Here is a 13681-nt window from a genome sequence, read left to right on the forward strand (position 1 = left end):
GCTACCGGCATTGGCCCTACCTGACCTCCATGATCCCTCATTGTGAGAATTCCAGCAAACTGAAAGGTAGTTACCGCTATGGGACAGAAAGCACTTGTGCCTAGCTTGAAACACTTTAAGGCACAGTAGCACTCTTGCTTCTTAGACGCTTTTAGAGTCCATGCCTTTTACTGCCTCAGAAATGTGTGAAAAACCTGCCACATGTTCTTGAGGAGGAAACAAGGCTCTTGAACTAGATGATATGGCTGGGACTGTCGTACATGAAGAAAAACGCTACCGGCATTGGCCCTACCTGACCTCCATGATCCCTCATTGCGAGAATTCCAGCAAACTGAAAGGTAGTTACCGCTATGGGACAGAAACTACTTGTGCCTAGCTAGAAACCGCGAAGACAACGTGGCACTCGTGCTTCTGAGACGCATTTTGAGTCCATGTCTTGTACTGCCTCAGAAATGTGTGAGAAACCTTCCACATATTCTCGAGGCTGAAAGAAGGGTGCTGAAGTAGAAGATTTTGCTGGGACCGTCCTACATGCAGAAAAATGCTACCGGCATTGGCCCTACCTGACCTCCATGATCCCGCATTGCGAGAATTCCAGCAAACTGGACGGTAGTTACCGCTATGGGACAGAAACCACTTGTTCCTTGCCAGAAACACCTAAGACACAGTGGAATCTTGCTTCTGAGACGCTTTTTGAGTCCATGTGCTACACTGCCTCAACAATGTGAGAAAAACCTGCCACATGTTCTCGAAGAGGAAGCAAGGCTGTTCAACTAGACGATATAGCTGGGAATGTCGTACATTGAGAAAAATGATATCCGTTATTGGCAGTAACTTACCTCCATGATCCCTTATTGCGAGAATTGCATCAAACTGAAAGGTAGTTACCGCTATGGGACAGAAACCACTTGTGCCTAGCTAGAAACCGCTAAGACAACGTGGCACGCGTGCTTCTGAGACGCTTTTTGAGTCCATGTCTTGTACTGCCTCAGAAATGTGTGAAAAACCTGCCACATGTTCTTGAGGAGGAAACAAGGCTCTTGAACTAGATGATATGGCTGGGACTGTCGTACATGAAGAAAAATTATATCCGTCAAAGGCGCTAACAGGAAAGTTTGCACCAGACATCCATGATGCCTCATTGCGAGAATTCCAGCAATCTCGATGGTAGTTACCGCTATGGGACAGAAACCACTTGTGCCTAGCTAGAAACACATAAGACACCGTGGCACTCTTGTTTTTGAGAGGCTTTTCGAGTCCATGTCTTTTAACTGCCTCTGAAATATGTGAAAAACCTGCCACATGTTCTCGAGGCGGAAACAAGGGTGCTGCAGTAGAAGATTTTGCAGGCACCGTCCTACATGCAGAAAAACGCTACCGGCATTGGCCCTACCTGACCTCCATGATCCCTCACTGCGAGAATTCCAGCAAACTGAAAGGTAGTTACCGCTATGGGACGGAAAGCACTTGTGCCTAGCTTGAAACACTTTAAGGCACCGTAGCACTCTTGCCTCTTAGACGCTTTTAGAGTCCATGCCTTTTACTGCCTCAGAAATGTGTGAAAAACCTGCCACATGTTCTTGAGGGGGAAACAAGGCTCTTGAACTAGATGATATGGCTGGGACTGTCGTACATGAAGAAAAACGCTACCGGCATTGGCCCTACCTGACCTCCATGATCCCTCATTGCGAGAATTCCAGCAAACTGGACGGTAGTTACCGCTATGGGACAGAAACCACTTGTTCCTTGCTAGAAACACCTAAGACACAGTGGCAATCTTGCTTCTGAGACGCTTTTTGAGTCCATGTGCTACACTGCCTCAACAATGTGAGAAAAACCTGCCACATGTTCTCGAAGAGGAAGCAAGGCTGTTCAACTAGACGATATAGCTGGGAATATCGTACATTGAGAAAAATGATATCCGTTATTGGCGGTACCTTACCTCCATGATCCCTCATTGCGAGAATTGCATCAAACTGAAAGGTAGTTACCGCTATGGGACAGAAACCACTTGTGCCTAGCTAGAAACCGCTAAGACAACGTGGCACGCGTGCTTCTGAGACGCTTTTTGAGTCCATGTCTTCTACTGCCTCAGAAATGTGTGAAAAACCTGCCACATGTTCTTGAGGCGGAAACAAGGCTCTTGAACTAGATGATATGGCTGGGACTGTCGTACATGAAGAAAAATTATATCCGTCATTGGCGCTAACAGGAAAGTTTGCACCAGACCTCCATGATGCCTCATTGCGCGAATTCCAGCAATCTGGATGGTAGTTACCGCTATGGGACAGAAACCACTTGTGCCTAGCTAGAAACACCTAAGACACCGTGGCACTCTTGCTTTTGAGAGGCTTTTGGAGTCCATGTCTTTTACTGCCTCTGAAATATGTGAAAAACCTGCCACATGTTCTCGAAGAGGAAGCAAGGCTGTTGAACTAGACGATGTAGCTGGGAATGTCGTACATTGAGAAAAATGATATCCGGCAGTGGCGCAAATGATATCCGGCAGTGGTCCCAGCAAAATCATCTACTTCAGCACCCTTCTTTCAGCCTCGAGAACATGTGGAAGGTTTTTCACACATTTCTGAGGAAGTACAAGCCATGGACTCAAAAAGCGTCTCAGAAGCAAGAGAGCCACGGTGTCTTAGGTGTTTCTATCTATGCACAAGTGGTTTCTGTCCCATAGCGGTAACTACCGTCCAGTTGCCTGGAATTCTCGCAATGCGGGATTATGGACGTCAGGTAGGGCCAATGCCGGTAGCGTTTTTCTGCATGTAGGACGGTCCCAGCAAAATCATCTACTGCAGCACCCTTGTTTCCGCCTCGAGAACATGTGGCAGGTTTTTCACACATTTCTGAGGCAGTACAAGACATGGACTCAAAAAGCGTCTCAGAAGCACGAGTGCCACGTTGTCTTAGCGGTTTCTAGCTAGGCACAAGTGGTTTCTGTCCCATAGCGGTAACTACCTTTCAGTTTGCTGGAATTCTCGCAATGAGGGATCATCGAGGTAAGGTACCGCCAATACCCGATATCATTTTTCTCCATGTACGACATTCCCAGCCATATCGTCTAGTTCAACAGTCTTGCTTCCTCTTCGAGAACATGTGGCAGGTTTTTCACACATTTCAGAGGCAGTAAAAGACATGGACTCCAAAAGCGTCTCAGAAGCAAGAGTGCCACGGTGTCTTAGGTGTTTCTAGCTAGGCACAAGTGGTTTCTGTCCTATAGCAGTAACTACCATCCAGTTTGCTGGAATTCTCGCAATGAGGGATCATGGAGGTCTGGTGCAAACTTTCCTGTTAGCGCCAATGCCGGATATAATTTTTCTCCATGTACGACAGTCCCAGCCATATCATCTAGTTCAAGAGCCTTGTTTCCTCCTCAAGAACATGTGCCAGGTTTTTCACACATTTCTGAGGCAGTACAAGGCATGGACTCTAAAAGCGTCTAAGAAGCAAGAGTGCTGCGGTGCCTTAAGTATTTCAAGCTGGGCACAACGTCACACCAAGGGCAGCTGCTCCCTGTTCGGGGGTGGGACCCGCTGCCTTGGCCCCAGCTTTCGCATTTCACCCCCTAGTTACTATGGGCAGATCCCTCCTGGGATGGTGCCAGGGACCTGGACGGCGGCGTGTCTCTGACAATGTGGGGGGGGGGGGGAAGCATTCCTGCCCCCAGCTCTGATACGCGGGTACAGGCTCACCCCGGGCGCGCTAAGCCCAGGGAAAGAGCCCGTCGGACTGGAGCGCAGCCCGGTGTAGCGTGGAACCCTCATTTTTTGCGGCCAGTTGCGGTTTTTGCCCTGCGCACATGAAACGCGGGGCTACTGCTCAGGACTTGCTCCCTGTCCCAGGGTTGCTAATTCCGAGGGATGGTTCCCCGGCCCACAACACGTACTTTGCTCCCCCAGCGCCGCTCAGCGCACCCGAAGCAGCGAGTTGGGATAAGCGGGTGTTTCTGTCGTTGCACCGGCGCGGCTCCGGCACAGACCCGAGCAGGCTGCGGGCGCGAGGGGGGAGCAGGGGCCGCAGTTCACGGGCAGAGCCAGGCTGGCTACAGGGGGCTGCTCTGGCCCCGCCCCGCAGGCTGCGCTCTGGGGCGGGGGCAGCTCGTTTTGTGACGTCCCGTGGAGACACAAAAGCCTCACTCCGGCCCCGCCCCTGCTCCACCCTCATTAGTGACGTACGTTGGCCCGCCCCTCGCTCTCACGCGGTGACTGACGGAAGGATTCCCCTGGACCTTCACGCCGAGATGGGGGGGAGAGTCCAGGAACCAATCAGGCCGCCGGGGGCGGAGCCGTTTGGTTCCCTCGGAGCCCAGTGACGCGCCTGCGCGCTGCTCCCTGCCGGTTGAGCTGCGGCCGGTGGCTGCCTGGGACTCGCGCGCCGCTCCCAAAGTGACGTCACCGGGCCCCGCCCCTGCAGCCGTTGGAGCTCCCCCCCCCCTCCCGCCTCGGGGCCTGCGCGGCTACTCCGAGCTCGGTCCGGCTGCGGCTGGGCGCGGGACCCGGCGCCTCACGGGGCCTTTCCCTGGGCTTGGCGCGCCCGGGGCTGTGAGAGGAGGGGCCAGGGATGCTTCCCCCCCCCCCCTCCCGCTGCCGCCCAGCCCCGCGGCACTGTCGCGGGAGGTTTCTGGGGGGGGGGGGATGCGAGCGCTGGGGCCAGGCCCCGCCCCCCCGGGAGCCGCTGCCCTTGGTGTGTCGTGGGGGGACCCAAAGCGGGTCACTGCACGTGTCAGATGGAGGCGGGGGCCGCGGGGCGAGTCTGACGGGGGAGGCGCATCCACTAGTCGCACAGAAAAGGGCAAACTCGGGGGGGGGGGGGGGATCAAAACTGAGTGAATCACTGGGATGTGCTGCGGCCTCTTCCCCCCCCCCCACACCTGGGCAGCAGGGAGCCCTGGGGGCCCTTAGTCACAAGGGCAGGGTGGGGGTGGAGCCAGAAGGTTCTGTGGCAGTTGGGGGAACAGCAGTGGGGGAGGGGCTGGGTTGGCAGGCGCAGGGGAGGGGGCAGCAGTTGGGACAGGCAAACCGGAGCTTTGCCCTTCCCCTCCCGTGACCCAGCTGTGCTCTGTCGCTGTCACAGAACAGCCACGTGCCCGCCCAGGCCCTGGCTGTGTCTGAGCAATGACCCCCAGTGGTCCTGAGCTTGTGGGGCCAGAGGGGAGGGGAACAGAGGGGCTGGAGCAGGTGTGTGGCCACTCGGGGTCCTGCCCAGGGAAACAGAGCAGTGTGACAGACCGGGCCGTGTCTGGGCACAGCTGAGGGCGTCCGCTCAGGGCGAATTGCTCAACTTCGGGGCTCCTTACAGTCCCCAGACTGGTGACCTCTCCAAACAGGCCACAAACCAGTCCCACAGAGTGCTTCAGCAGCCTGCCTGAAGCCTCACGAGCAAAACCCCTCCAACACTCCAGCAATATTCGTGCCCCAGATGGCTCCAGGCCTCATACACAGGTGGGGGATCCTAGTACCCAATCCCACCTACCCCAAACATGTTGGCTACGTCTACACTGGCCCCTTTTCCGGAAGGGGCATGTAAATTTCAGCAGTCGTCGTAGGGAAATCCGCGGGGGATTTAAATATCCCCCGCGGCATTTAAATAAAAATGTCCGCCGCTTTTTTCCGGCTTTTAAAAAAGCCGGAAAAGAGCGTCTAGACTGGCCCCGATCCTCCGGAAAAAGTGCCCTTTTCCGGAGGCTCTTATTCCTACTTCAAAGTAGGAAGTAGAATGGGTTCACAGGTCTTTCTGGCTCTTCCCTGCATTGCTGCCTCTGGGATGAAGTGCTGAGCTGAAGAACCAGATGGAGACTACCACATGGCCTATTTATCCCTCCTTCCTGGTCTCTTCTTGGCTATAGCAGGTCACCTGGTCCACCTTATTCCTGTGTTGCCTGCTGGTAGCCCTTAGGTATGAGTCACCACTCATTCTTTAGGTGTGTCCTTGGCCCATTGAGTGCCATTGTCCCACAGGGCCTCACTGATTAGCATGTCCATAGGCTGGGCCCTGCCCAATGCTCAATCACATGCAGGGAAATATTCAGTATCCATACAAATACATGCTTATAATTGCACACACAGACATTATACAAACACAGTGAGCTTCTATTCAACACCCCACATGGTCCCCTTTTATACCATTTTCTGGGGCCAACACCCCCACCTATGGGTGCAGCAGCGATCTGGCTGCTCCCCTAAAAATCCAGTAATGTGACAGGCAGTGAAACAGAAAGCAGCCCCCTGGAGTGGAGGAGGCCCCTGTTACCCACATTCTTCCCCCACCTCATCAGGGGCAATAAAATAGCCTGTCGGGCTGGGCAGCCCTGCCTTAGCAGCTGGGAGACACTGGTCCCAAATGGGCTCCTGTCTCTGATGATCATTAAGTTTCTCAGCTGCAGGTTAGTTTATTGGGTGCAAAGGGGAACAGAATTTGATTATGAAACATGAGGAGACAATGGGGGAACAAATCTGTTCCCAGCCATAAGGGGGGGGGGAGGGACGACTGGTCCTTTGGGGAGTTTATCTCCCCTCCCCCGCATTGGGCCATTACTTAGGAAAAGAGTTTTCCCCCAGAACAAGAGGTGGCTGCAGACAGGGATGGGTGAACCCACAGCCGGGGTGGATTTTCCACCAGTATTTGGAGACTGTCCTGCAGAGACACCTGCGGCCCAACTACCAGCTGGGCAACCTGGTGGAGCTGGTGAAGCTCTTCTGCCAGGAGGATCAAACCCCCATCTGTGTGATCTGCAGAGAGTCCCGGGAGCACTGTGCCCACAAGGCAGTGCCCATCAAGGAGGCTGCCCAAGGTAGGGACCATGCTCTGCAGGGCGGGTCCTGGGGCTTGGTTCACACTGTGGTGTTAGAGTGACATCGGCAGCTCACATCAACCTAATTATGTCAGTGGTGACTCTACAGCCAGGGCTGTCCCCAAGGGGGCATGGGATCTAGGGCACCCCCCACCCCAGCTGCACCCTGCCTCTGCTTCACCCCTCCTGCCAATCCCAACTCCTGCTCTGCCCCATTGTCCCCTGACATGGTGGCACTGGGTGGTCTGACATGGGGCAACAGCAGGGGGTCAGCCCCCATTCCCGCTCTCCCTGTGGTGTGGGATCTGAAGGCCTAGCAGCCTGCTCTGTCCCACCGCCCTCTCCCGTCCGGGTCCCCCCTTCTCCATGGTACGTGGAAGTGAAGTAACCGCGGTGATACTCGACACAGCTATCCAGAAGACCATGGCGCAGCAGAGTTGGAGCAGGGATGTCCTCAGCATCTTGGCTGGAGCAGCCTCTGTCCCTGGCGGGCCAGGGAGGGTAGAGGCTGGAGCCAGCAGTGAGGTCTTGCGTAGTGCAGTTAACTGGTGAAGCGTTAGGTTAACTGGACGTTTGATGGGTTAGTGGGGATTTTTAAGCCCTCGCATGGCATGGTGCTGCGCTGGGCGAATGAATCACGGGCTGCCCAAGGGGGTAAGAATGCCGGGTTACCACAGTCCTGTCACAATTACAGGTGTCTGCTCCCCGAGACCCAGGGCTCCCCTCTCCCTCACTGGTCTCCAGGCACATCACAGCACCTCCCTGCACGGGTAATGAGGCTGCACTGGTGAGAGGCCTTTGCTGTGCGGGAGGCCCCCTGGGAGCCTGAGCACACGGGAGAGCAGAGTCTGGGTCTGGGCCTGAGGCGCGGTGCAGCGATGTTCCTGCCCCAGCTCCTCGCACTGGCTGGAGGGACCATTCAGGGGCTTCCCAGCCATTTCCTCTCTGGCCCTGAGCTAACACAGAGGTGTGGAGACACCCTGAGTGGCTGCAGGAGGCAGAGACCCTGCATCTCTGCTCTCAGGGTGCCTTTGGGGCTGGCAAAGCCAAGTGGCTGCCTCCTTCCAGGCTGGGTCCCTGCGTGCGTATGGAAGGCCGGTGTGCATGGCGCTCGCTGCCTGTCGTACAGGCAGATAACGGCTGTTTGTCGCCCATGATGCCCTGCAGGAGAAACTCCAGGGGGCCATGGGCCCGCTCAGGAAGCAGCTGGAGGAGGCCCGGGCGTTGACGTCTAAAGAAAAGGAGAAAACCAGGGAGTGGCAGGTGGGAGTCTGGGTTTCTCTCCCCGAGCCCTTCCCCCGGCAGTGCTCCCAAGGGTGAAGGAGCTAAAAGCTCCAGAACAAGGCTATGAACCTGCTCTGGCAGATCAAGTCTATCTGGAGTGTATCTGCCCACAATGCCATCAACACCCCACTGCTGCAGGACCCATTCCCCCTCCCTGAGTGACCAGAGCCAGGGCAGGTCCCAGCCTCTGCTGCCATCGTCTGGCCCCCTCATCCCAATCACCTGCTGCTGCTCCTGTGACCTTCCCTGACCTTGTCTGTAGCTGGAGCATGAACCCCTGGGACAACATGTCCGTTCTGCTTCCCCTGCCTGTTACAGTGAGATCCCCGCTGAGGATGTAGGGGTGTGATGAGGACATTGGCAGATCACTGGGCACATGGCCAGGCTGGGCCAGGGCAAAGCCAGCCCTGGCAGTGCCTTGAGGGTCCAACACCAACGTGAGCCCCAGGACGGCACCCACAGGGCTATTGGCACCAGTCCTGTGTCCTGAACATGACAGCCCTGGGAGCAGGTTGCCAAGAATGAGCATCGCCCACATCTTGCTAGGACAGGTCTCTTGGAGGGAGCGGGGGGGGGGGGGCAGTGAGTGCCCAGCTCTGTGCACCTAAATCTCCTTCCTCACAGACTGTGCTGTCCCTCCCCACCGTACATCTCTCCTGTTCCCTCGATTTCTTCCCTTTCCCGTGTCCATCCCATGCCACCTGCAATAACAGACGGCAGCTTTACCTAGCACCCTGGACAGGCCCACTACAGGACTGGCCCTGTTCACTCTGAGCTAAAACCAACCCTTTATGATACAAATAACAAGGACTCTGGACTACTTGTTGTTTTTGCTGAAGCAGACTGACACAGCTACCTCGCTGACACTTTCTGGTGTGTTTCCCAAAGAAGTAACTATCCTTACAAACCTCATACCAATCTGATTCTCCCTGCTTCATGGGCAGAGGCCTTGTCTAACTTGGCATCTGGCCTGTGGGTTCCTCTCTCTTTTCCTTTCTCCAGACGAAAGTGCAGGCAAAGCGGGAGATGATTGCTGCTGAATTTAACAAGCTGCACATGCTGCTGAGGGAGGAGGAGCAGCTGCTTCTGCAGAGGCTGGCGGAGGAGGAGAGGGAGACTCTGTAGAGGCTCCAGGAAAATGTCATCAAACTCTCCCACCAAAGCGCCTCCCTGCAGCAGCTGATCGCAGAGATCAAGGGGAAGTGTCAGCAGCCAGTTGCTGAAGGTGAGACAGCGTCAAAACTCTGCACCCAGTCAGAATCACAACTCGGATCCATGGGCCTGGATCCCAAGGATGAGAGTAAACGTGCTGAGAGACAATACTTGGCCAAGGACTCCATCAGTTCCAGACGGTGCAGTTCGGGTGGGCGAGGAATCATGGAGATCCAAGGAGGCCCTGGGAGATGAAATGTTTGGTGTAAAAACAATGCAGAGATCCCTGCTGTGACTCCAGAACATTGGACTCAACCAGTCGCTAAACACAGATACGGGGGCGGGGTCCCTAGGAGAAAGAACCATTTAACTAAATTCCCATCTGACCTACAAACAATGAATTGAGTGTAAATGCAAAGTGGAGCAGGAGGTTTTGCCACAGAACAGTGAAGCCTAGGATGGTGAATCTATTGTCTAGATGAAAGGCTTCTGCCTGGATGGGGAATTGCCCCGGTGTTCAACCAGAGCATCAATTCTCTTTCTCCTTTCAGGATGTGAAAAGCACATCGAGCAGGTGCGTGTCCCATTTTTGCTGCCCTCGTATTCCTGGTGGGGGCCCTGTGGCGATGCCAGTGCAGGGCAGCTGATGATGCTGGGACGTTTGCTTCCTAGGAGTGAAAACACGAAACTCCAGGAACCCGAAGCCGTTTCTTTCAACCTGCAGCATGTGTATAAAATTTGTCTTGATTTGAGGGAAGCTCTGAACAGATTTGCAGGTGAGTGGAGCCCCTGGGACATTGAGTTGTTTGGTGCCGGGGGCTCAGGGCAGAGCCTGGGGCCCCAGGACACACATGGACCTGGCTGGGAGCTGGGTGGTAGCTGGAGGCTGATGGGCTCAGTGCTGGGGAGTTTGCCTGCTGCTCACACCCACCTGCTGACATTTGATCTGGGATCTGACCTGGCCCCCTCACCCTGCCACCCTGACCCCTCACTGCCTGCTGCCACTGAGCAGGTGCTGGGAGGTCTTGCCTGAGCCCATGTGCAGGGGGCTGCACAGACAGGTCATGGGGGCGTGTCTGTGTCTCTCTCCAGGTGCATGGGACGCGCTGGCGGCTGTGTAGCTGTACCTGCTGTGTCTGCAGAGCCGGGTGTGAGAGTCTCCAGCACATCTGCGTCAGGGCTGGGCAAGAGGAGCCGGGGCGAAGCTGGGGCAGTCGCCAGCTGCAGACACCTGCCCCCATGGGGCTCTGGCAGGGGCTCTGTGGCTGTGCCTGTGCTGGGAGATGCCGGGGCAGCGGCAGAGGGTCTGTGCTGCTCGCAGGGCCCAGGGGACATGTGGCTCTGGGCAGAGAGTTCAGGCTGGAGCCGAGTCTCCACTGGCAGCTGGGTCTGTGGGCTGAGATCAGGGCTGGGGGGATTTTCCTGGCCAGGGCACATTTCACAGCCACTCTGGAGTGTCCAGCTGATGCCCTGAGCCCGGCCTGCCTGGCACTGCGCTGGGGGATCCCCTCAATTGGGCAGGCTAAGTACAGCTCTGTTGCCTGTTACTCAAACACTAAAAGGGTCCTAAAATGTCACCTCTTTGCTTCCCGGCATCAGCTGTCCCCTCCCTTCCTCCACCTCTCCTCCACTCTGCTCCTTGCTACCTACCCTGTCTTCTCCTGCCCTGTCCCCCTCTGCACAAGACCCTTCCCTGTCCCCCTCCTTCCCACCCACAGGTGCCTGCCCCTTCCTTGCACCCTTCCCCTGCCACCTTCCCCTTAGTGCTCTCCTGCCTCTCTGGCTCCCTGACATCTGCACCCCTCACTCCCTTCTAGTCCCTTAGTGTGAGCCCCCTGCCTCTCTGGCTCTTACCCCTTCCTTTGCCCTTCTGTCTGCCTGGTATCCCTTCCCTGGCCCCTGCATCGGGCCCTGTGGTGTAGGCCCTGTGACGGCGCGTTGGGGGTCCCCCGTCTCCTGCACCCCGAAATGGCACAAACAGACTGCACCAGCCGGTGGAATAGAGGAAGTTTATTGCCTCTCCAGGATACAGCACAGCACAGATGGAATCTGGTCACAGAGCTGGGCTAGGATGCCTCAGGCCCCCTTGAGATGGGGGAGACTGGGCCCCTAAACTCCAGCCCCTTCCCCTAGGCTCTCCTCCATGCTCTCAGACAGAACTAACTAAATTCCCTTCCAGCCCTGCCCCCCAGCCAGGGCAGCATTCCACCTTCCTTTGTTCCTCTCCATGGGGGGTGTCTGGCCACTGGTTCAACAAGTTTGGCACTACCTTTGCATAGTGAGGTTTTCCCTGCTGGGTCTTGCTCCAGACAGCAGGGGTCACCACAGCCCAGCAAGTACCCCCACTACGTCACAGGCCCTTTCCCCACCCCCATCTCTGCTGCATTGGTGCCCACATCTCCTTGCCCCTCTGACTCCCTCGGGCCTGCCCTTCCCCACACCCCTCTCTCTCTGCCTCCTTGCTCCCTTCCTCCCCCTCTATCCCCTGGTGCCTGCCCCTCTCCTTTCTGCTCTTCTTACATCTGCCCCTCCACCCAGCCCTCCTAGGGACTTCCCCTTCTCTTGCCCATCTCTGTCTCCCTGGCACCCACCCCTCATGCCCCCTCCCACTTGATAAATGCTCCTTCCCTCCCTGCCCTTGTGTCTCCTGGGATCTGCCCCACACCTCACACTTCCCATGCCCCTTTAGCACCTGCCCCACCTCCTTACCCCCTCTTTGTCTCCTTGTCACCTGCACCTTCCCCTAGTGCCACTCCCTCCCCTCTCCCTTCTCTGTGTCCTATGCCTGCACCTTCTCCTCCCCCTCTTTGATCTCTGATGCCCCCCCACCTTTGTCTCTTCCCCAGTGGGCCCTATGGCCTTGGTGCCTGCCCCTCCTTTCCCCCTTAACCTCCCCCAGTGCTCATGCCTCCCATTACCCCACATCTGCCCCTTCCTCACTCCCCTGCAGTCCTCTGGCACCTGCCCCTCCTCTTGCCCTCCTCTGCCTCTTTCCCTGCCCCAGCCAGCCCCTCTGGCCCAGGTTCCAGCCCCCCTATGTCTACCCACTCTCTCTCCCCCATGGTCCTGGCACCTCCTGGGCCCTATCAAATTGCTCATCCTCCTGGGCCCTATCACCTGTCCCTCCCCTTGGTTCCCTCTTCCCCTTTGGACCTCCCCCATTGCCTCACACCTCTTAGTCCCCCAGTGCCTGATCCTACCCTGGCTTCCCTGTGCCTGTGGGATCTGTCCCCTTTTTCTCCCCTGGTGCCTGCCCCTCCCCTCGCCCCCTGCAACCCCCTCCCTTCTCTCTCCTCTGTCCTCATAGAACCAATTCCTCTTGCCCCCAATTGTACTTGTGCCTGCCCATCCCCTCTGCTTTCCACCCCCTCTGCCCCATCACATGACCCTCCCCTTTCCTCTCCCAGCATCAGCCTGTGCCCTCCCCTCCCCCACCCTTCCTGCCCTGCCCCTGCTCATTGTCTCCTCACAGGCAGAGGGTCCCTGACTCCCCTCAGATGACAAAACCCCCACCGCCCTGATTAATAGGGAGGCAGGTTAATTTCCCCCTGATCCCAGCGACCTGGCCCTGACTCTGTGACTCTCTACCTAGTGGACATGACTCTGGATCCAGACACAGCTCATCCCAACCTCGTCCTGTCTGAGGATCGGAAACGTGTGAGACACGGAGATATGTGCCTGGCTTTGCTCAACACCCCGGAGAGATTTGACCGTTGTCCCTGTGTGCTGGGAACCGAGGGTTTCGGGGGCGGGAGGTGTTACTGGGAGGTGGAGGTGGGAGACAAGACTGAGTGGTACCTGGGGGTTTGCAGGGAATCTGTGAGCAGGAAGGGGCACATCGCACTCTCACCTGTGGATGGATACTGGGTCGTGAGGCTGAGGGACGGGGGATACAAGGCCCTCACCTCCCCCTCGAACTCCCTCCCCATGAGCGCCAGGCCCAGCCGGGTGGGGGTTTTCCTGGACTACGAGGTGGGCGAGGTCTTGTTTTACAATGTGACTGACAGGTCCCATCTCTTCACCTTCACCGGTACCTTCTCCGGGACGCTCTGCCCTTTCTTCAGTCCCAGTAACAATGCTGGGGGCACCAACGCGGCTCCCTTGACCATCTTCCCGGCCCCAGTGCAGGCTGGAGGGAATGGCAGTGCAGTGAGCTGAGACTCTCACCTCCTGCTGCCCTGGGTGGGGATATCGCGGAGGCTGCACCATGCTGGGTCAGTGGGAGACACTCTCCCGTCAGCTCCCCTTGCTCATCCCATTCACTGGGGGCGACTGCAGAGCTTGCACTGGATTTGGGGGAGTCTTCACTGTACCCCCTAAATCCACTGCCAGGGGGTCGATCTCAGAGCTTGGGCTCAGGCTGATGGAATCAGCAACCCCCACAGCACAGACCGACCCCAGGCATGTTCCATGGAGATGGAACCAGAGACATCACCTATGCCCCCT

General features: G+C 56.8%; 1 protein-coding gene across 1 annotated transcript; it reads left to right on the top strand.

Moving 5' to 3' along the window:
• Positions 1 to 2721: 2721 nt before the first annotated feature.
• On the top strand, positions 2722 to 13681 carry LOC112543894 (E3 ubiquitin-protein ligase TRIM39-like). Its single transcript, XM_075912481.1, has 4 exons — positions 2722 to 2742; positions 6628 to 6799; positions 9787 to 10011; positions 12828 to 13681. Exons 1-4 carry the CDS (start codon positions 2722 to 2724, stop codon positions 13391 to 13393), a joined length of 984 nt encoding a protein of 327 aa, XP_075768596.1. The 3' UTR covers positions 13394 to 13681.

The sequence above is a fragment of the Pelodiscus sinensis genome, chromosome 19, assembly GCF_052426305.1.
Source record: "Pelodiscus sinensis isolate ZL-2025 chromosome 19, ASM5242630v1, whole genome shotgun sequence".
NCBI lineage: Eukaryota > Metazoa > Chordata > Testudines > Trionychidae > Pelodiscus > Pelodiscus sinensis.

What these genes read in the sequence shown, in the direction of transcription:
- LOC112543894 (XM_075912481.1), top strand. Translation starts at nt 2,722, where the DNA reads ATGCGGGATTATGGACGTCAG. An exon ending in TGCGGGATTATGGACGTCAG is followed by an intron (nt 2,743 to 6,627) that starts GTAGGGCCAATG and finishes ATTTTCCACCAG; the next exon opens with TATTTGGAGACTGTCCTGCA. An exon ending in AGCTCTGAACAGATTTGCAG is followed by an intron (nt 10,012 to 12,827) that starts GTGAGTGGAGCC and finishes CTCTCTACCTAG; the next exon opens with TGGACATGACTCTGGATCCA.